Source organism: Vidua macroura, chromosome 5 (assembly GCF_024509145.1).
Source record: "Vidua macroura isolate BioBank_ID:100142 chromosome 5, ASM2450914v1, whole genome shotgun sequence".
Classification (NCBI taxonomy): domain Eukaryota; kingdom Metazoa; phylum Chordata; class Aves; order Passeriformes; family Viduidae; genus Vidua; species Vidua macroura.
In genome coordinates this window covers 71,556,195-71,575,790 of record NC_071575.1, presented here as the reverse complement: position 1 = coordinate 71,575,790, position 19,596 = coordinate 71,556,195, and the positions used below count along the sequence as shown (strand labels likewise).

Genomic DNA, 19,596 nt, shown 5'->3' with positions numbered 1-19,596 from the left:
TCACTTGGTTTGTTTTTCTACCACTGGAGTCATAAATCTTCCCTCTCCTCTGACATCTGTGTTGCCAAAAAAAAATCATAAAACACTGCCCAAAGGTGTGAAATGTTTCCTAGGGGTTGGTGATGGGATTCATGGAATCTCAGGATGGTGTGGGTTGGAAGGGACATTAAATCTCATCCCTGCAGGGGCAAGGACACCTTCCACTGTCCCAGGGTGCTCCAAGTCCCATCCAGCCTGGCCTTGGACACTGCCAGGGATCCAGGGGCAGCCACAGCTTCTCTGGGCACCCTGTGCCAGGGTCTCCCCACCCTCCAGCCAGGAATTTCTTCCCAATATCCCATCTAACCCGACCCTCTGGCAGGGGGAATATATTTCCCCTTCTACTGCCCCACCAGGCCTCTGTCCAAAGTCACTCTCCAGCTCTTTTGGAGCCCCTTGTCTTGGATGAAGACAATTTAAAGACAATTTAAAATAAGTTACCTCCACTTAAATTCAACCAATCCCCTTCCACCAATATGCAATGACTATGAGTTGATATCAATGAAAAAAAACAGCAAGCGAAATGGCAACAGGCAAAAATGGAAAAGTAAATAATCATTGGATACAAAATCACTAAATCTCGGGAACCCCACGGGAACAGGGAGACCCCAAAATGGCGGCAGTGCCCTTCCCAAGATGGCGCCCACAGATAGGGAGAGAAAGCGGAAATGGCGGCAGTGCCCTCCCAAAGATGGTGCCCACTAATAGGGAGAGAAAGAGGAAATGGCGGCAGTGCCCTTCCCAAGATGGCGCCCATGGAGAGGGAGAGAAAAGGGAAATGGCGGCAGTGCCCCTCCTCAAGATGGCACCCATGGAGAGGGAGAGAAAGAGGAAATGGCGGCAGTGCCCTTCCCAAGATGGCGCCTACATAGAGGGAAACAAAGGGGAAATGGCGGCAGTGCCCTTCCTAAGATGGCGCCCATGGAGAGGGAGAGAAAAGGGAAATGGCAGCAGTGCCCCTCCTCAAGATGGCACCCATGGAGAGGGAGAGAAAAGGGAAATGGCGGCAGTGCCCTTCCCAAGATGGCGCCCATGGAGAGGGAGAGAAAAGGGAAATGGCAGCAGTGCCCTTCCCAAGATGGCGCCCACTGATAGGGAGAGAAACAGGAAATGGCAACAGGGCCCCTCCTCAAGATGGCGGCATTCCCCGGCAACCACAGAGCTCAAAGTGCTGCCGTTCGATTTTAGCTTTTATATTGTGAAAAACGCGTATTTTATGATTGGCTCTTCGCAAATACTAAATCCAATACTCTATGTGTTATGGAGGGTTATTTTGTAATACTGTATTAATTCTTTTTAAGCAGTGTGTTAAATACAGTTTTAGGTTACGACATAACGTTAAAATTGAAACTGCGATATTTTATTATTTTTTACTAGCTCAAGAAAAGGGATGAGATAATCAAGGAACTCTCTGCACAGAGATAACAGCAACAGGGCACATAAAGAGTTGCAGCCTCCTTATCAGAAAAGACGCATTCTTCCACCTTCTTTCCATCTTTATGGAACCACCAGGATTAAGGGGAAGAAATTGAGAAAAACCAGAAAAATGCTTAATTTGCAAGGAATTTATGCATCATGTATGAGATATATGAATATGCAACAGGCTGTTGCTTTTAAGGGTTATTCCTTTGTTCACAAGGCATGTTTTTGGCAGCTCAGTGCCCAAAACATCCGGACATCTGAAATTCTTTGTTTTTTATTGTCCTGTAATTGTCCTAACTCTAAGTTTTTATTACTCTAATTGTATTACTATTTTTATAGCCATTTTATTATTATTATTATTAAACTTTTAAAAATTCTAAGAACAAGTGATTGGCGCTTTTCACAATATTTTTCATTTCTTTGCAATCCTGCAATTCTTCAGTGTATGACTCTAAACTCCATATACCGTGTCAGCCGCTGCTTTCCCCTTTTGGTTAGACACAATAATTCCTCTCTAGACCTGGGAATCAAGGACACCTCACTGTCTCAAGCCCTGAGAAATGTAAATAAAAGTGAGTTTGAGGGGCGGCAAATTGGGGGTTAAATAACTTCATTACCTGAAGCTGCAATTGGAAGATTAACCCCCAATATGCAAATGGACCAAACTTATAAAAGTGTGAAAACCCATGACCCTTGCTCCATTTTTTGGGTGGGCTTCATCTGCCCTAAATATACCTGGAGGCCCTTCAGTAAATACAACTGCTTTTATTCACGTAATTTGTTTTATTCCCTTAATTTATTCCCTGTTTTTAGGTAGTCCCAACATGGCATCAAAAGGACAGTGGGGAAATGGAGTCAGCTCTCTCCCTCAGGATCGCGCTCCCCAGCCGACCGCGCGGGCTGGGAGATAAAGGGAAAAAAGGTGGTGGCAAAAAGAGCCCTCACGGTAAGGCTGGGGGTGACAGAGAAGTTCCAGAGGCAGATAAAGCCTCACCAGGGCGTGTGGGGTCAGTGCCTCCTCAGGTTACCAGGACAAGCTCCATCCCAAAGGGGAAAGAACGCAAGGGACAGAGGAAAAACAAGGTAGGACTTGCCATAAAACGTGTCCATTGCTCACGTAAATCCTGGGAGAGAGAGGTATAAAACATCTCCTGTCTGAAAGAGCGTCGTGTTCCCAGATGAGGACAAGAGGAATTTTCCCAATTTTCACACCTCGTTGCCCTGGAGGAGGAAGGGGAGAGATGCTGCAGCAGCCTGGCTCACAATTCCATTAAGGACCCTCTGCCAGCTGTCAGGATGAACCTATGGCCTTAACCTCAAGAATTTCTGGAGCAAAAAAAGATTAATTTTCATCTTCTGTATATGAGTTAACAAGCAGAGAAAATCAGATCCCTCACATCTGCTTCTGGGGAGTCTTGGATACTTCAGCGATTCCCTGCATGAGCTTGAGCAGGAATTTCTCCTGCCACTGAGCATTAACAGCACAGTAGACAACATATTGAGGGTAATAAAAACAATGCAACCCTCATTTATCAGCTTGAGGAGAAGCTGTCGAGGCAACCAGCTGAGAACGACCCACCAGGAAAGTCAGAAACACAAGATGAAGACGTCTGGGGTTTTGCCCTTTGGTAGGAAATGATGCTCAACTCCAGCACGAAGTGCAGAGAACTGAGGGAAAGCTTTGCCTCCCCTTCCTTCCCTCTGTCCCCAGCACTCTTTATGTGCAGTGTTTGACAGGACTTCATGGTCTGATTTTGCTGCCAAGTGAGGTTTCAACTTCTCTCCTTGGCTTGTGCCCTCCCCTGCATAATTCAAGATCACAGCCTAATGCATTATGTTTCCCAATATATATTTATCTATATTTTTAATGTATTATGTCTCTCAACAAGTATATTTTTAATTAATGAGCTATTTCAAATGGAAGATGAAAAGCAAAATCTCCTTTTGTTTTTGGAAGGGTGATCCAATAACACTGACAGTACCAGATGGCTTCCTCCTCTGAAAGCCAGACAAAGCAAATGCATCCATAAATGTCCAGAATGTCAGAAGCAGGCATCAAATAGAAAAAGTCCAAGTAAATACACACAGCTCTTGCTTCTCAGAAACCAGGAACGTTTGCTAGTGCTGTCGAAGAACAGATTTATTATTTTTTTAATAATACTTCCCTTCTCCAATACACTGAAATTTCCCAGCAGAGCTGAAAGCATGGGGGTGCTTTGGTCTCACTGGGGAAATAATTCTGCACAGCTGGTTTGATCTGTGAAAACCTTCACCCAACAGCAGCAGCTGTGCTCAAAAAGCAGAGGATTTCTCTGTAAAAGCCCAGCACTAACCACCTCAAGGGCAGGCTCTGTTAGAAACCCTAAAAAACCCAAAAGCCTTTGATTTGTGGTGTGGAGAAAAGCCAAGATCATGCTCAAGCAGTGAATCCAAGTGCCAGTTCAGGGGTATGGACTGGGAGCACAAAACACCTGCAGGTTCCTAATCCATCTCCATGGATCAGGTTGTTCCTAAATAGTTCAGGTGATCCTGGGAGATGGTTGAGAGCACAACCAAAATCATTCCAGACCAAGGCAGGCACCTGTGTCACTGACATCTAAACCATCCCCTCCTCCTGACTTAATTAGGTGTGAATATGGATAATTTCTTGATGAGTTTTCCTGAGTAACCCCTAACAGCAATATCCACTCAACTTAATTTGAAACCCACGTTGTGGGAAGAAATCTGGTTCTGCCTAAGAGCACTTTTAGGGAAGAGCAGAACAGACTCCACAGGTGTGAAAGGCTTGTGCTCCATAACCTGCCAGCCCAGCAGCCTCCTCTTCTCCTCCTCTGCTCTAAAATACCCATTTCTTGCCCTAAAGTACATATTCCTTGCCCCTAAATACCTATTTCTTTCCCTAAAATATCAATTTCATCCCCCAATGTACGTATTTCTCTGTTGTCTCAAATGCTCCCTTGTGAATGCTGACAAAAACTTAACTAAAAGCATATTTATGTATTTCATATAAAACTTGTTAGGTAAAAAGTTGTAACATTACCTTGGATTTTGAGGAGATTTCTACAGAAAGCAAGGCAAATGCATTTCTATTTATTGAGGCTGCCCAGTCTCCAAAGTCTATCAGTTCCAACAACTTTTGGGTCTCTAAAAAATGGTGAGACCTCCAGGACATGAAATTGCATGAAAGACTTGACCACTCAATGCATTCACCCAGGGAAATTCAGTGCCTGTCCCTGTATTTCTTAAAAGACCAGGCACCACAATAAATAAAATTATTTCCCCCCAGTTTTGAGGGCTCAGCCAAACCTGAACACAAACATCCCAGCCTAAGAGCTGCTTCAGGATATTTATATCTCTTCAGGATATTTATATTTATATCTCTTCAGGATATTTATATTTCTGAGACACTGAGGAGAAATTGAAGCATTTTTAAAGCAAAAACAGGTCAGTTAAGGGACCTCGAAAGTCAAGTTCCACTTCTAGTGAAGAAACAAAAACCATCCAAATATGCACCCAAATTTTCAGGATTTCTCCAAGTCCCTCTCCTGGAGCCCCTTGAGGCCCTGGAAGAGGCTCTGAGGTCTCCCTGGAGTTTTTTCTTCTCCAGGCTGAAAACTCTTGGGGGGAAAGAGAGGGAATGAAGGAAACAGGAGAAAGGAGGAAGCTTAGCAACAAATAAAATAAAGACCACACTGGAAAGCAGTCTGGAAGCCAAGCAGAGCCCTTTTCTCCAGGTAAATATTTCCACTTAAATCCCTGCTGTGCTCTCCATGGAAATATCAGCAAATGGACACTGAGTGTGCCATATGTAGCTATTTTCAAATTAGAAACAAAATCCCTTTTTCTGCAAAAGAAAAAGTGAAGTTAAAACACTTCCATCCTCTGGTTTTCTGCATAAGCACGATCCAAAAGCATTAAGTGGGTTAAACACATTAAATAACTGTAATAAACTGCTCTCAGAGTGCAGAGTAATGGAAATCTTGCAGCAAGGCTTGGAATTAACCTGCTTAATTTCCCTGGTATTACATCCACCACATCCATCCCCTCATTCTGCTTCACAACTGCATCATTAACTTCCCACCCAGACATTCCAACCTCTCACTCCAACTTGCCACTTCTTCATCCAAATGTATTATAATTTGCTTATCCACTGCCATTTTCATCAAGTTCCTATTAAAACAGAGAGAAAGATGTTTAAATCTTCTTCCTCCACATTTAATTCAATTGTCTGGCATGACTTTGTTTTAATGACTCAGTGCACAAGACATGGATTATGCTTGGCTTGGACTAATTCAGAAGTTTCTACATCCAGTAAGAGGAAAAAAAGACTAAAAAAAAAAAAAAAAGATAAAATGAAGTGTTTTTGGTCCTGGCAATAAGGTATTTATGGTTGTACCCTCACACAACTGATTTCCTACAAGCTGAGAAAGAACTGGTTAATGCATCATCCAACTCACCAACCCAACAGGGCTTTGCTCTGAACATTTCCAAGAAAACCTCCCAGACCAGTAAAAAAAAAAAAAAAGGAAATTAGGTGGGATTGATGTGGATTTCCTTTATTCCAGTGGGAAAAGAGGGAAATTCATTCCTAATCTCCTGTGATTTAATTCCGTGTGATTTTATGGGTTCCCCGCCCATGCCAAGGGCTGGAACTTGATGATCTTTAAGGTCCCTTCCAAGCCAAACCTTCACATGGTTCTCTCTGATTTTCTGTATCTACTAAAAGCAGAGTTAACAAACATTTAAAAAAAAAGCCCAACACAATCACTGTGGTTCCCACCTAAAGCAGATTTTGCATAGCCCTGAGAAATCAGATTCATTTATTAAACCAGGCCAGAAAGGCAGCCTGGGACTGATTTTTACTAGTGAGAAGATATCCAAGTGTCCCCTGGATAAATTACACTAATTACATTTTAAGATGTTTTTTAAGGTGACAGGGATTGTGCTATTATAGCATGGAATGAAAAAATACAAAAGAAATGAAAGAAATTTCCACCTAAAATCTGTTTTCTTCTGTCTTTTACTAGTGGGTTCACGGTGCACTCTTAAACCAGGAGAATATAATCAAATTAACTTGGTTTTAATCACTTCTGGCTGAGGAGAATGTAAATAGAGTCAATAAAAGGGGAGGTATCAGAAATGGCAGCTTGGATAGAGGATGAAGCTTTGCATACCACACTCCAAATGCTTCAAAATTCCCTTGAGATGTCCCTTAAGGTTTGGAATTTTTTCCCTGGGACAGATCCATCCTTACCCATGGCAGGGATCCCCTATCCACAGCAAACCCTCAGGAATTTGCTGGCAGTGTGTTAAATCCATCCTAATGAGATCCACGCTGTTAATTCCCTTCAACTGTTGTCCACGGGAGGGGAGTCTGCCTTGTCCTTTTGGTCTCTGTGGAAATCATTCCAAATCAATTCTAACTCCATTTCCCTTTGCCTGTTTCATCCACAGAGTACAAGAGTAAACCCTAAATGTCAATTCCCATTCTTATAAATTCAGATTGTATCATTTTTGCTTGATACCTTTGATGGTGATTCTTTGAGTAGAGCAAAAGCCAGTCCTTCATGACAGATGTTTCAACTACTACAAATAATTTTTTACTATTTTACCAAGTTTTCTGTGCAAGGACTCCAGTTTTCCAAAGGAGTCCAAGCAGAGGCAGAGAAGCACAAAATTCTGAGTCCTGGAACTCCTTCATCTCCCTTTTTGTAGCAACTTTTAACTGGGAATGGAGGATTTGCTTCTCAAGTTCCCAGACAAGAGATGCCATATTTTTTCCTGCCCCAAACAGATTTATCTCTGTATTTCAGATCCCTATGACCACTCAACAGAAGGAAAAATAAATTTATTCTCCCCTTTCTGCTTTGCAGCTGCATCACCTGATATAGGAAAAGCATCTTTTGTCGTACAAAGGTAAAGGCCAAGCTCCAGCAGGTGACTCTTTGTTAAATTCCTAAATTGGATCCTCCAGTTACAAAAGTCATAAAAATAAAGCCTTTAGAGACACAAACACCTCATAGCTGCAGGAGACCAGGTGGATCTGAGGTGTGCAGGTGGCACAGAAGCATTTCCACCCAGCCCCAAAACCCCTGTGCCAATGAAAACACAAAGCCCCGTGGTCTGAAGAGCTCAGACACACAAATGTGTGAACAGGTCGAAAATTCTGGATAAAAACCATAGACTCTGATAAAGAATTATGGAATAATCAATAAAATCAATTATATAAACTTATATAAATGAAATGAGTTCTTGAAACAAGAAGAAGGACAAGGAACTATAAATATTTGAATAAACCCCACCCCTGGCTTTTCTCTGTAATACTCTATTCTGTATTCCAGAGAGGCTCTGGGAGAATATTCCAGCAGCAATGCAGGATATAATAACAAAGACAATGGGAGAATAGAGAGAAGTTCCCAGTTTGCTGGGATTGATGGAATAATGCCAAACTGCTCCATTGAAACTCCAAGGGAGACCTGAGGTGTTTGTGAGAGGAGCTCACCTGTGCTGCTAATCACACCTCTGAACAAACGTTTGGCTTCTTCACTTACCAAGCATGGAAGGGCCTTTTTTTTTTTTTCCAGATCCATAAAATACCAAAAGCCACACCAAACCCCTCAATTAGGGATAAGAGATGTGAATTAAGTGTCAGATATTTACATGGAAATGTGTCTTGCAAAGCATTATCTCCTCTTCACACACACATACCCCAGCCATTACCACTAATAAAGTTCCAGCACTTCCCTCTTCCAGGGAACTAATTAGGAAGGAAAGATCACAAGGAATTAGTTTTTATCCATATTTTAGGAACTGCATTTAGGAATATCTTGAGGTTGGTTTAAGTCAGAGAGGGGAATCACATAAGAAGTTGCTGGTGGTTAATTATTTTTGTTTTCTGCACCAAAATGCTTTCACTTAGAAATTAACTCACGTGGAGAAATAATAAAGATGGAAACAATGCACAGAACAGCACAGCCTGTTACTGCAGAGATGGAATCCCAGGATGGTTGAGGTTGGAATGGACCCCAGTGGGTCACTGGCCCCACTCCCTGCTCCAGCAGGGCCATCCCAGAGCACAGGGCACAGGGCAGTGCCCGGGTGCCTCTGGAATGTCCCAGGGAGGAGACTCCAGCCCCACTCTGGGCTCTGCCCAGGGCAGAAGTTCTGGCCCCTCACTTTGGGAAGGACCTTGAGATGCTCGAGCACGTCCGGAGCAGGGAGAGGGGCTGGGAGCACAAAGCCTGTGAGGAACTGAGCTGGGGGTGCTCAGCCTGGAGAAAAGGAGACTCAGGGCTGGCCTCAGCTCTCTCCACAGCTCCTGAAAGGTGCCTGTGCTCAGCTGGGCTTGGGCTCTGTCTCCAGGCAGCACTGACAGAGCCAGAGCACACAGGCTCAGGCTGAGCCCAGGGAAATTCAGGTTGGATATCAGGAAAAAGCTTTTCCAGAAAGGTGATAAAGTTCTGGAATGGCTGCCCGGGGAGGTGGTGGGGTCACCACCCCTGGATGTGTTTAAAAAGCCTGGATGTGGCACTGGGTGCCAGGGTCTGCCTGAGCTCTTGGGCTGGGCTGGGCTCGATGCTCTTGGAGGTCTCTCCCAACCCAGGGATTCTGTGAGTTCCATGAAGTTCTGCCCCACATCCAGGGGGAATTCCTGGGCTCAGTCCCTGCCCGTTCCCCTGGTGCCGCTGCTGGCCCCGAGCAGAGCCTGCTCCACCCTTTGGAAGCTCCCTGTGGACACGGATCCCTATGGATGGGGTCCCTCAGCCGGGTCCCCTGTGCCCTGAGCAGCCCCAGCTCCCCCAGCCTCTCCTGGGCACGGAGATGCTGCAGGCCCTTCAGCACCTTGGTGGCCTTGGCAGTTCTGGAGGAACACTTGGACTCAATGATCTTCGAGAGCTTTTCCAAGTTTATGATTCCATTTCACATCACGGCTCCTGAACTCTTTAAGACTTTAAATTTAAATTACGGTTCCAGTAACTTGTAGGCAACTCCAGATAAATCCTCACATTTCCACAGCAGCTAAAAAGGCACCAACACTGATTTCTGTACAACCATCCACTGGCACATCCCTCCTCACCCTGGGGTCAGGCCAAATTGGCATCTCCCCTTGCTGAGAGCCCGTAAACCATTTATTACTGGAATTACAGCTTTCCCCCCTTCATATGAACACATCCCCCATATTATGGAAGGGCCGTGTGAGGGAAGAGGCCGTTTGAAATCACTTCCACATTCATTAAGCAGACAAAGGAAGCGCCATTTGTTCCCACAAAAATCCCATTCCTCGATGCCATTGAGGTGCAGTGAATGCAGGGTTTGGAGGGAGCTCATCCAGTAACTCCTGATGACAATTAACTCAAACACAACCTCACGATCCGTGCAATTAAAATCCCCAAAGAGGAGCACAGATGTACTCGAGGCCCCCAATCACTTACAGGAATTTTTGGTATTATGTAAAAATCCAGCTACTGAGCAGCAAGGCTTTGGTATTATATTATTAAGTAATTACAGTGAAATATGAAAACATTAATGAGATCTGCGGTGAGGATTTGCTGCATCCAATGTTTTGAGGAAAAAGAATCAGTCTGGCTTTCTCCAGCCCGCTTGGAACAACCTCCTGCAGGCAGCTGCATGAGTTGTATGTGGAGAAAACACAGAAAAATCTGGTTTCAACAACTTCTCCGCCTTTGTGGTGACTGCAAGGCTCAAAAGACTGGCAAGGGAAGCGGGAAAATTTGGGAAATTGATATCCAGAACGTGAATTTAAATGCAGGCCCTGGTGTGCACATTGATGTGGGGGATGCAAACACCACTTGGAACATGGAACACTCTCCCTGTCCTCTTTGCTTTAGGAAGTCACACAAATGTGGCACATTAATGACTATACAGGGTGACCAATCTCTGCCTGGTGTGTCATCAAATGAATTCTTGGGGAGGAGGCTTCACAGGAGCACTCCTCTCCCAAACTGAGCCAATTAATGCAACCCTGGTTGCCACTGGAGACACAAAACCCAAGGACTCTGTGACAGCACCAGATATTTGCTGGAACTCTAAACCTACTGATGAAAAGAGACCCCTTGTCATAAGGAAAAAGGGGCCTCATAATTTTAGGAGGAGAGAGGGAGTATCCACAAAAGAAAAACCATGTCAAGGCAATCCTTTGACTCCTGAGAAGCCCTAACACTCCAAAATGCTCTGGGAAACCAAGGCAGAGAAATGTCTCTCATTTTGCCCAAAATCACATTTTCTGATGGCAGTTAACTTTGAAGGAACCCTTCCAAGGCACCTTTCCCTCCTGCTTCAGGCAACCCAGATCCTTCTGAGAGCCAACTGCCAGCTTCAATCACTCTGGGATGTGCAACTCCACCAAATTTATCAGGTTCAGAAATAACCTTTGAGGCCTGGAATAACTCAAATGGATCCCAAAGTCCAGCCTTGCCCTTTGGAGGAGAACATGGATTTACCCTTTTGGATGTCCTAAAGGAAGCTGACCACAAGGATCACCCCATGGAGCCTCCACTCCTCACGTTGTTATTATCCAGCTGGAGAGGTACTCAGGGCCAGTTGGAGAGGAAGGTTCTGTTTCCCCAGTGCTAGGTGGTCCACTCCAAAATTTTTCAATTAATGCATCCAAGTTCACACCTCTCAGGCCATTTAAATTGGAATATTCACCAAAATGAGCCCCTTTAAAAGATTGGTTCAACATGCACATGATGGCCTCCTATGACTCCACCTGATGGACCTTTGAACAGAATTTAAATTATGAGGCTGCCATCCCAAACCATCATAGGGAGCCACCCACTCCAGAATGGACAATTCCATTCAAGCTTCAAAAACAACAAAAATCCAGGAGATAAGAGATTTAAAAGCCCACTTTAAATCTCAGAAGGATTCAAAGCTCAGGAAAAAAAAAAAACAAAAAAAAATCTTCCCCATGAGGGAAACAAAAACTCCAACAGCAATTGATGCACTCGGCCCACAGAGCCCTTGAGAACTTGTCAGCTTTTGTATCTTCAGACCCCTAAATCACATCCCTTCATTGATTAAAGTTCTGTCTTCATCCTGCAGAAGAGAATCACCTCCTCAGCAAACATTTATCTCCTCACAAAAGGCAGGGAATAATGGATCTATGAAAGCTGTTGCTTTTTTTTTTTTTTTTTTTTTGGCAATAATTTCTGATCTATGATGCACACATGGAAACACAGGAGAGCAACACCTCCAATTCCTGTGTGTGTAAAATGGATAACAACCAACATTAAATCAAATGTGTAGCATTTTAATCCTTTAATTAGGTAAAAATTACTTTCTCCCCAACAGTTCTTCCTTATTAAGAAAAAACTCAAGTCATCCACAGATCCTCCAACTGTTATTCCAACTCGAAGCCACAAAAGTCTTTGGAGCATCTGGCGTGTTTTGTGCTCCATGGCAGCCTCGTTCTCTTTGAATTGAGTGATTTATTACCACCTAACCTCAGCCTCTGATGAGATTATGCTGCCAATTTGTGCCTCCCTTTTGGAGAGAGGACTCTGCAACCCGGGCTTTGGGCTGAGCGTGGTGAATCTCAATTAAAGGCTGACCTTTACAAGACTGAGGGAAATGTTAATTCATGCTCACCTAAACGGCTTCAACCCTCTTTAAAAGCAGAGTTTTCTGAGCCTGCCTACTCCTCTGCCACTGTAAAGTTCCATTTCAACGTTATCAAGATAAAAACCTCTTGGCTGCGAGGGAAAAACCCCAAATGCTAATACAGCTGTCTGGGGTGCATTTGTTATGCTCCTTGAAAAACAAAGATGTCGCATTTTGAAGGGATTTCAGGCACAGATTAGAGGCAGCAGAATGACAGGGCCAGAGATTAAACACTTCTTTACCCCCTGAACAGGTACAAGAGCAGCAGCAGCTCCCTCCACGCTCACCCCGAAGGTCTCTGCTGGAATTTGCCATCCCCTGTGATGTGGAATTACTTCCTGGAGAAACCTCAGCTTGAAAGGGATAAAATTTGCAGAAGAGGCAAGAAAATGGCTCAGCCCCAACAGATAATTGCATTGGGCTGTTTTTTAAATTAGGATTATACACTCCCATCAAATGGGAGACAGAAAAGGAATGTTTCAGCAACGTATTTATCAAGGTCTTGCTAAGCAAGCTGGTGAAAACAAAGAAATTTGACCTGCAAAAATGATGGATGTGGAGAAACTTCAATATGAAAAGAAGATCTTGATGAAAAAGTCAAATGTCAGCAAGACTTCAAGAGAAAACATAAACATCCATGAGCATCTCGGGACTGTTCAATATTGAAAAGGCCAGAAGAAACAAAAGAAAAAAAAATACAACATAGCAATTAATCATTTTAGAAAGAAGATGGAATCATAGAATAGCCTCAGTTGGAAGGGACCCACAATGATCAGAGTCCAAATATATTGTGTGTATATATATATATGATAAAACTCTTCCCAACACCGTGTATAGGCCAGTCTGATCCCAAAAAATCAAGATCCCAAAAAAAATCAGGATTAACTGATCAACTTCCACCAGGTTGAATTCTGACCCAGCTGATCTGAACTCCCATGGATATTTTATTCCTCATTTCACACCTTAACTCTGTGGTGTTTAAATAAATGGTTCACTACTGACATTTAGGCAAAAGCGCAAATTCCATGGCTCAGTACTTCCAACAAAACTCCAGTAATTGATATAAAGCAGGGTATTATAGTTCACAGGCATAACCATTCTCCACCTATTCTGTTATAATCTGCATAATACAAGATAATTCCATGTTATCTTTGTAAATTCACCACAAAGCCATCAAATGCTTCAGTAATCCAGATTCAAAGCTGGAAAAGAGCTGTAAATAAGTGCCTTGAAAATCAAGGATTGCTTTGCAAACAAGGCACTGGGACACAGCGAGTCCCAACTGTAACAACACAACCCAACCAGTCCTGCTGGAGCAGCTTCCAGCAGAATGAGTGAGGGTGGAGTATTTCTGGGGTATTTCATAAAAGTAGGATGGTGCTTCCACACATCAACAGGGGAGAGAAGCATGGCAGAAGTGGGAGAGTTGTGAGGATGAAGAATCCAAACTGGTGACAGAAATCAAAGCGGATTCTGATGCCTTGAGAAAGCTGACCTAGAAGAGAGACTAGATAGAGCTAAAGAACAAAGCAGGGATTTATGAAAGGATCTCCTCCATGGATCCACCTTGGGCAGCACCAGAGCCCAGCCAGGGCTGCACCCAAATGAACCAAAATGGTCCCAAAATGCACGAGCGCTCCCGGGGGCTCTCACTGGGATCAGCTCTGCTCCATTTGCACCTTGCAGTTCATTGTCCCATTCCAGCTTTAGCCCAGGCACTCCCATCCTGCTTGTTTTTCTCTCTCCAGCCCACGCTGTTTGTGCTCCTGGGCCTGAGCTTTGGATCATTTGTCCTTGGTGCCCAGCTGGAGCAGGAATTGTTTTGTCTTCCTGCTCTGTGCAGAGAGCTCGCCATCCCATAATGTGAAGCTCAGACCCACACACTAAAGCAGCTCAGAATCTGAAAATATAAAAACTAAAACCTGAGGCATTATTCCAGCATTGAATCTCCATCTCTATTTGAGAAGCTCCTCTCCTCATACACCACCTAATGCCCCTATTCTTGGTTTTCCTGTTCCAAAAGGACCACGTGGCACCTGAGGGGTGTTTGGGCTCTGAAGTGAAAGCAGCCTAAGGGTTAAAGATTAAAGGAAGAGGAGCCTGGTCAAGACCCAGGTGGGGAGGCCCAGAGAAGCTGTGGCTGCTCCTGGATCCCTGAAAGTGTCCAAGGCCAGGCTGGATGAGGCTTGGAGCAATTTGGGACAGTGGAAGGTGTCCCTGCCCATGGCAATGGGGTTGGAACTGGGTGATCTTTAAGGTCCTTTCCAACCCAAACCATTCCAGGACAGTGACGCTCCCGGTGCTCACTGGCACCAAATATTGCCCTGACACCAAAACTCCTCCTCTCCTGCCTTACCTTGCTCAAAGTGCCCGACACAAAGCAGAGATTTCACAGCCCCAGCCTGACTTTCAACACCTCCCATCTCCCTGAGAAGTGACAAGAATTAAGTGGGAAATTCAACCCCCTCAAATGTTCTCCAGGATTAACAGAGATGCCCTGATCCTTTTTCACAGACTCGACTGCTGGCTGAAGTCAGCCTTTAATAAGCAGCAATACACACATTTAGACACTTGGAAGGGATCAAAAACATTGTTGAAAAGGAAAAAAAAACAAACCCACGTGGATGGGAAAAGGAGGGCTGACCCCACCCAGCAATGGGAACCTGTTGCTGTAGATGAAATGCCAAATGTGCTCTCCCCAACACCAGGAGCTCTTTGCACTGACAAAGCAAAGGGACCCTCCTGCCTCCTTTTTTTAGGTATCTCCCTCTGAACTCCTGCAGCTTTAGTAACAATCTCTGAGGAAAAATCAAGAAACAAACGATTTTCTTACACATAATCCCCCTTTTGCTGTCAAGGGCCTGACCCCAGTTTGATAATCTCATTTCCTGAGAATCAAAACGCTGGAAATTTAAGCTTCCTAGAGTGTTAATTGCAACCCTGCTCCGCTGCTAATCAAAAAATTGGATGTTTTGCATGAAAATGCTGCTCTAATTAATTCTCAGTCATAAAGCAACCTGGTTTTAATAACCCCTCCTTGATTGGGCAGCCTTTGAAGAGGCCATGTCCCTAATCCACTGCACCGGGACAAGCACACGCCGAGGAAATCAGGAGTGGCTTTGCAGGGGCTGGGGGAGCTGATTGCTTCAGAGCTGGCAAAACCCCGAAAATCCCTGCTCTCCCCAAGCTCAAAGCCAGCTGTGATCCTGCTCATCACGAGGAGACAAAAGCAGTGGTGTGACGGGAAATTCGGGATATCGCATCAGCTCCTCCTTCTCCGATTTTTCCGCTGGTTTATTCCTTCCTTAAGGAATATTTTTTTAACCAGCACAGGCCACCTGTCACAACGTCTCCTTTAACCAGACGTGAATCCTGTTCCCTCTCCCCTTCCCCAGCACCTCTGACTGACAACACATTATCATCCCCATCTCGGCGAGGTGCTGAACCGAATTTTCATTATCCCAAATGTCAGCTTTGGTTTCTGTCAGCGCTGAGCACAGCTGGCTCCCCGCAGCAGCCCCTGGGTGAATCCAAATGGAACAAGGCACCTACAAATAACTGCGTTTTCCCTGGACCTGGCCTTACATGGTGCCCTTGTCATATCAAGATCCTGGGCGCCTCTGCTGCTATTTCTTGGCGTCCAGATCTTAATTAGCAGAGTTTCTCGTTGATTTTCTTTAATTGCTCAAAAACCTTATGGTAAGGAATTTTTCAGGCTTGGGTGGAGAGTGGATGAGCAGCGGAGTGGGGAGTAACACAAATCCACTTCCCAAATTTAGATTTGTGTCTGAGGGGTATTCAAGGCTTTCCATTCATCACCCAGCCAGCAAGAAAAAGATCAGGGGATTTTTTAATTCTAAAAACTATCCACTATAATTTATTGTGTTGTTATACCAGAGCTTTGTTTTACTGCCACATTTGCCATCCTTTGCCAAAGGTGAGCAAACTGGAAGGTTCCTAAAATCCCAGACTGGTTTGGGTTGGGATTAAAATCATCCAGTGCCACCCCTGCCATGGGCAGGGACACCTTTCACTGTCCCAGGCTGCTCCAAGCCCTGTCCAACCTAGCCTTGGACATTCCAAGGTGTGGAAGTGCTCTTCACTTCCAGCTAAACTACTGGCCAGCTTTTAGATATTTAAGTGCTGCATGTTTAAAATCCACAAGAGCCTCTTGCATTGGATTTTTAGTTTTTAAATAAATTGATATAATGCTCTTACTCCTCCCAACAGGTGAAAAAAAAAAAGCTATGCAAAATTCTGGGTATTTAAAATTATATCTGAAAAACAAACTTCAGAGTCCCAGAATGGTTTGGTTGGAAGGGTCCTTAAAAATAATCTCATTCAATTCTCCTCCTGTTCCTTCACACAGAAGCAAGGGGAACTTGTCCAATTTTTTTTTAAGTAGGAATAAGTGCACCACGTCTCTGGAATGCACTGGACAGAAACGACCTAAATAACGTCATAAAGTAATATTGAATTTTTGCTGTTTCAGTTCAGCACACAAGATGTGTCCATAGTTGGGAGGATTCAGCTTTGGGGCACACGTTTCATCCTTTGTTCTATGAAAGACTTTCTCTATGAAGTCAGGTGACTTTTTTCTCCTTTCCTTGTACAACAAGCCCTGTCCCAAATTCCAGTGCCAGCAGAGCACAAACTCATCCACTAGTTGCCAAAGCAGAAGGATCAGAGAACTTTTCACAAAATCCCCAAAACAAATGAAAAGGAAAAAAAACCAAAGGCATGACAAGAATCCCAGAATATTTCTTTATCCTTCAATGTAACAAAAGCATTTGTAGGAGTGATTCCTCAAGGAACAGCACATGGAGCATCCTCCTGAGTGGCAGGGCAGCCACTGTTTGTCTGTCTATAAATCAATACCTTCAATAATCAATAAAAACTAGTGGATCTGAGTGTTGGCGCTGGAATTCTGATCCTACTCCTGTTCACAACATCCTTCCCTGGACAATCCATCCCACAGCCACATCCCCAATAAAATCCTGCTCCACAAAACCACAGAGAAGTTGAATTGCTGCAGAAGTGCACTGAGCTTCCAGGGAATGAAAGAAACAACAAGCCAAAATTTTTGGAGGTGCTGAGCAGGTGTGGAGTCCATTCATAGCCTTGGGAACCACAGGAGCTCTGGAGCACTTCCCATTCCATGGTCAGCCCCAGGTGCAGGACAGGGCAGAGCTGACCTGGCAGTGACTCTGACAGAGTGGCACCTGCTTGGAATTGCCAACCTAAACAGAGTGCACAATTCCTAAATATTTCCCACTGAGTAGAAACCTCTTCTGGAAGGCAAGTGCAAAAACCAGAAGAGGGGTGGGTGATGAAGTGGCAGCTGGGATTCTGTGCCATTTGGAGAATCATGGAATGCTTTGGGTTGGGAGGGACCTTAAAGCCCTTCTAGTGCCACCCCTGCCATGGCAGGGACACCTCCCACTGTCCCAGGCTGCTCCAGCCCCAGTGTCCAGCCTGGCCTTGGACATTCCAGGCATGCAGGGGCAGCCCCAGCTGCTCTGGCAATTCCAGCCCAGCCAGGAATTCCCAGTTCCCAAGATCCCATCCATCCCTGCCCTCTGGCAGTGGGAGCCATTCCCTGTGTCCTGTCCCTGCAGGCCTTGTCCCCAGTCCCTCTGCAGCTCTCCTGGAGCCCCTTTAGGGCCTGGAATGTGCTGGAAGCTCTCCCTGGATCCTTCTCCTCTCCAGGTAAGCACCCCCAGCTCTCCCCAGACTGTACCTGTCTAGAAGGAAATATTTCACTTCTGTACTTGCCCCCACCTTTTTTTATTTTAATGACAGTTGTCAGAGAACTTGTGTGGCCAACTTCAAGGGAAAAAAACACATGGCCAAAGTCTTTCTCCTGCAATTTCAGTGGAATGAGACAGAAGAATTCCAGCTCTAAACCACTTGCAGCAGGTCCCTTTCTCTCACTGAGGGATAATGTGAGCCTCATGCTCTGCACTATTTCAGTCCAAATCAAAGGGGTTAATGACAAAGCATCACTCTGATCTTCACACGTTTTTAAGGCTATTTAAATTAAATTCTTATGTCGAAAAGTTAGCGTGAGCTAAACTTTTATAAATTCCTTTCTTTTCATGCATATGTTTCTTTGAAGATCTTTTCAGGAAAAAAGATTCCCTAACAAGTCACCCTCCCCCTGCTGCCACTGAAAAATCATCCCTGTGGATAAGGCTGTTGGGAACAGAAACTGTGCAGTGTTCACAGAAGACAGAGTGTCACATGCCTGCTTTCCACTAACCTGATTGAACAATTAAATTGTATTTCTCTTTAAAAGGGATAAAAAAAAAAAATATATATATATATATAAAATCCAAATGCAGATCTTGCTGTGGTCTGGGATTCAGAAAGATTAATGAGCAACCTAAAAGGGAACAGCAGCTCATAATAGAGACAGAGGTTACTGCATTTTTAACGTCAAGTTCAAAGGGAAACTTTTCTTGATGGCTCAACTGCAAAGAATCTCAGCAAAGTCATCTCATCTATTGTCCCCACTGCCTCCCCACACTGACTTTTTGTCACCTATTGCATCACGTCCAGGCTCTTCCAATTGAGCTGCAAAGGGCAGCAGGATCTTGGCCCTCTCCACACTAATTCCTGTTTTGTCCTTTACTTCTTTGTCAGCTCCTGGGCTTTTTTGTCTCACCCACCCCACGCTCCCTGAGCAGCTCTGCTGCATCTTCCTCTCCTGGAAATGCTCCCAGTGTCCTGCTCATCCCAAATGCTGCTCCAAGATTTGTCTTGTATCCCTAAGGAATCACTCTTCCATGAAATCTGGCTCCAAACCCACAACAGGAGCTCCTTAAAACCCTCAGTGTAACAGCAATAACCACAAAAATCCCCAAATCTCAGCCACAAGGCACCTGGAGGAGGACATGGATATGGAGAGGATCAATTCTGTTCTCTGCTTGTTTTTAAAGCCACGTGGACAGCTGGGAATGACAGAAGGCAACAGGACTCATCCCAAAGGGACAGAAAATTCTGGAGCGAGTGTTGCAGGCTCTCTGATGGCCCCAGAAAGCTCAACATTCTCAACAGCCACAAAATTCTTGGCTTTAAGCCCACACTTGTCCCACACAGTTTGTCAGAGAGCTCATAACTATGGAGAAGGAACTACTTAAATCCTCCTGGAATAAAACCTGGTAATGGGATGGAGCATCATCCCACTGACCTGGGGGACATCTCCCAGTCAGTCCTGGACACGTGACACTTTTGAAGGTGAGAACCTGAATCCCAGAAGGCAGAGAGCTCAACACCTCTCCCAGGTGTGTAAAAGGTGAGATCCCAATTCAGCTGACAGGTACCTCCAGTTCCCTTCATTCCCACAGGCTGTGGAAGCAGGGGGTGGGCAGCTGTCACCCCCAGGTTCTTCCTTCTCAATCCACCCAAAAGGATCTCAGTCTCAGCTTGGAAGTGGGGGTGTGTGTTCTATTCCTATCTGATGGGGCAGTTCTCTGCTGTCCGTGGGGCAGTTTTTTCTTTATCTCTCCC

The 19,596-nt window shown here is 44.7% G+C and overlaps 1 protein-coding gene across 4 annotated transcripts in view; it reads right to left on the bottom strand.

Moving 5' to 3' along the window:
* Window positions 1-19,596, bottom strand: part of EXOC4 (exocyst complex component 4) — a 308,957-nt gene that overhangs the window by 191,027 nt on the left and 98,334 nt on the right. Inside the window, exon 10 of one of the 4 annotated variants that reach the window (XM_053978846.1) lies at window positions 5,599-5,631. The exons of 2 other annotated variants lie outside the window; for them this stretch is intronic. In XM_053978846.1, the coding sequence (XP_053834821.1) occupies window positions 5,624-5,631 (8 nt within the window). In that variant the 3' untranslated portion in view covers window positions 5,599-5,623. Of the gene's footprint in view, window positions 1-5,598; window positions 5,632-6,780; window positions 6,856-19,596 lie in introns of those variants that run through there. One more of the 4 variants, XM_053978845.1, reaches the window with a different exon arrangement.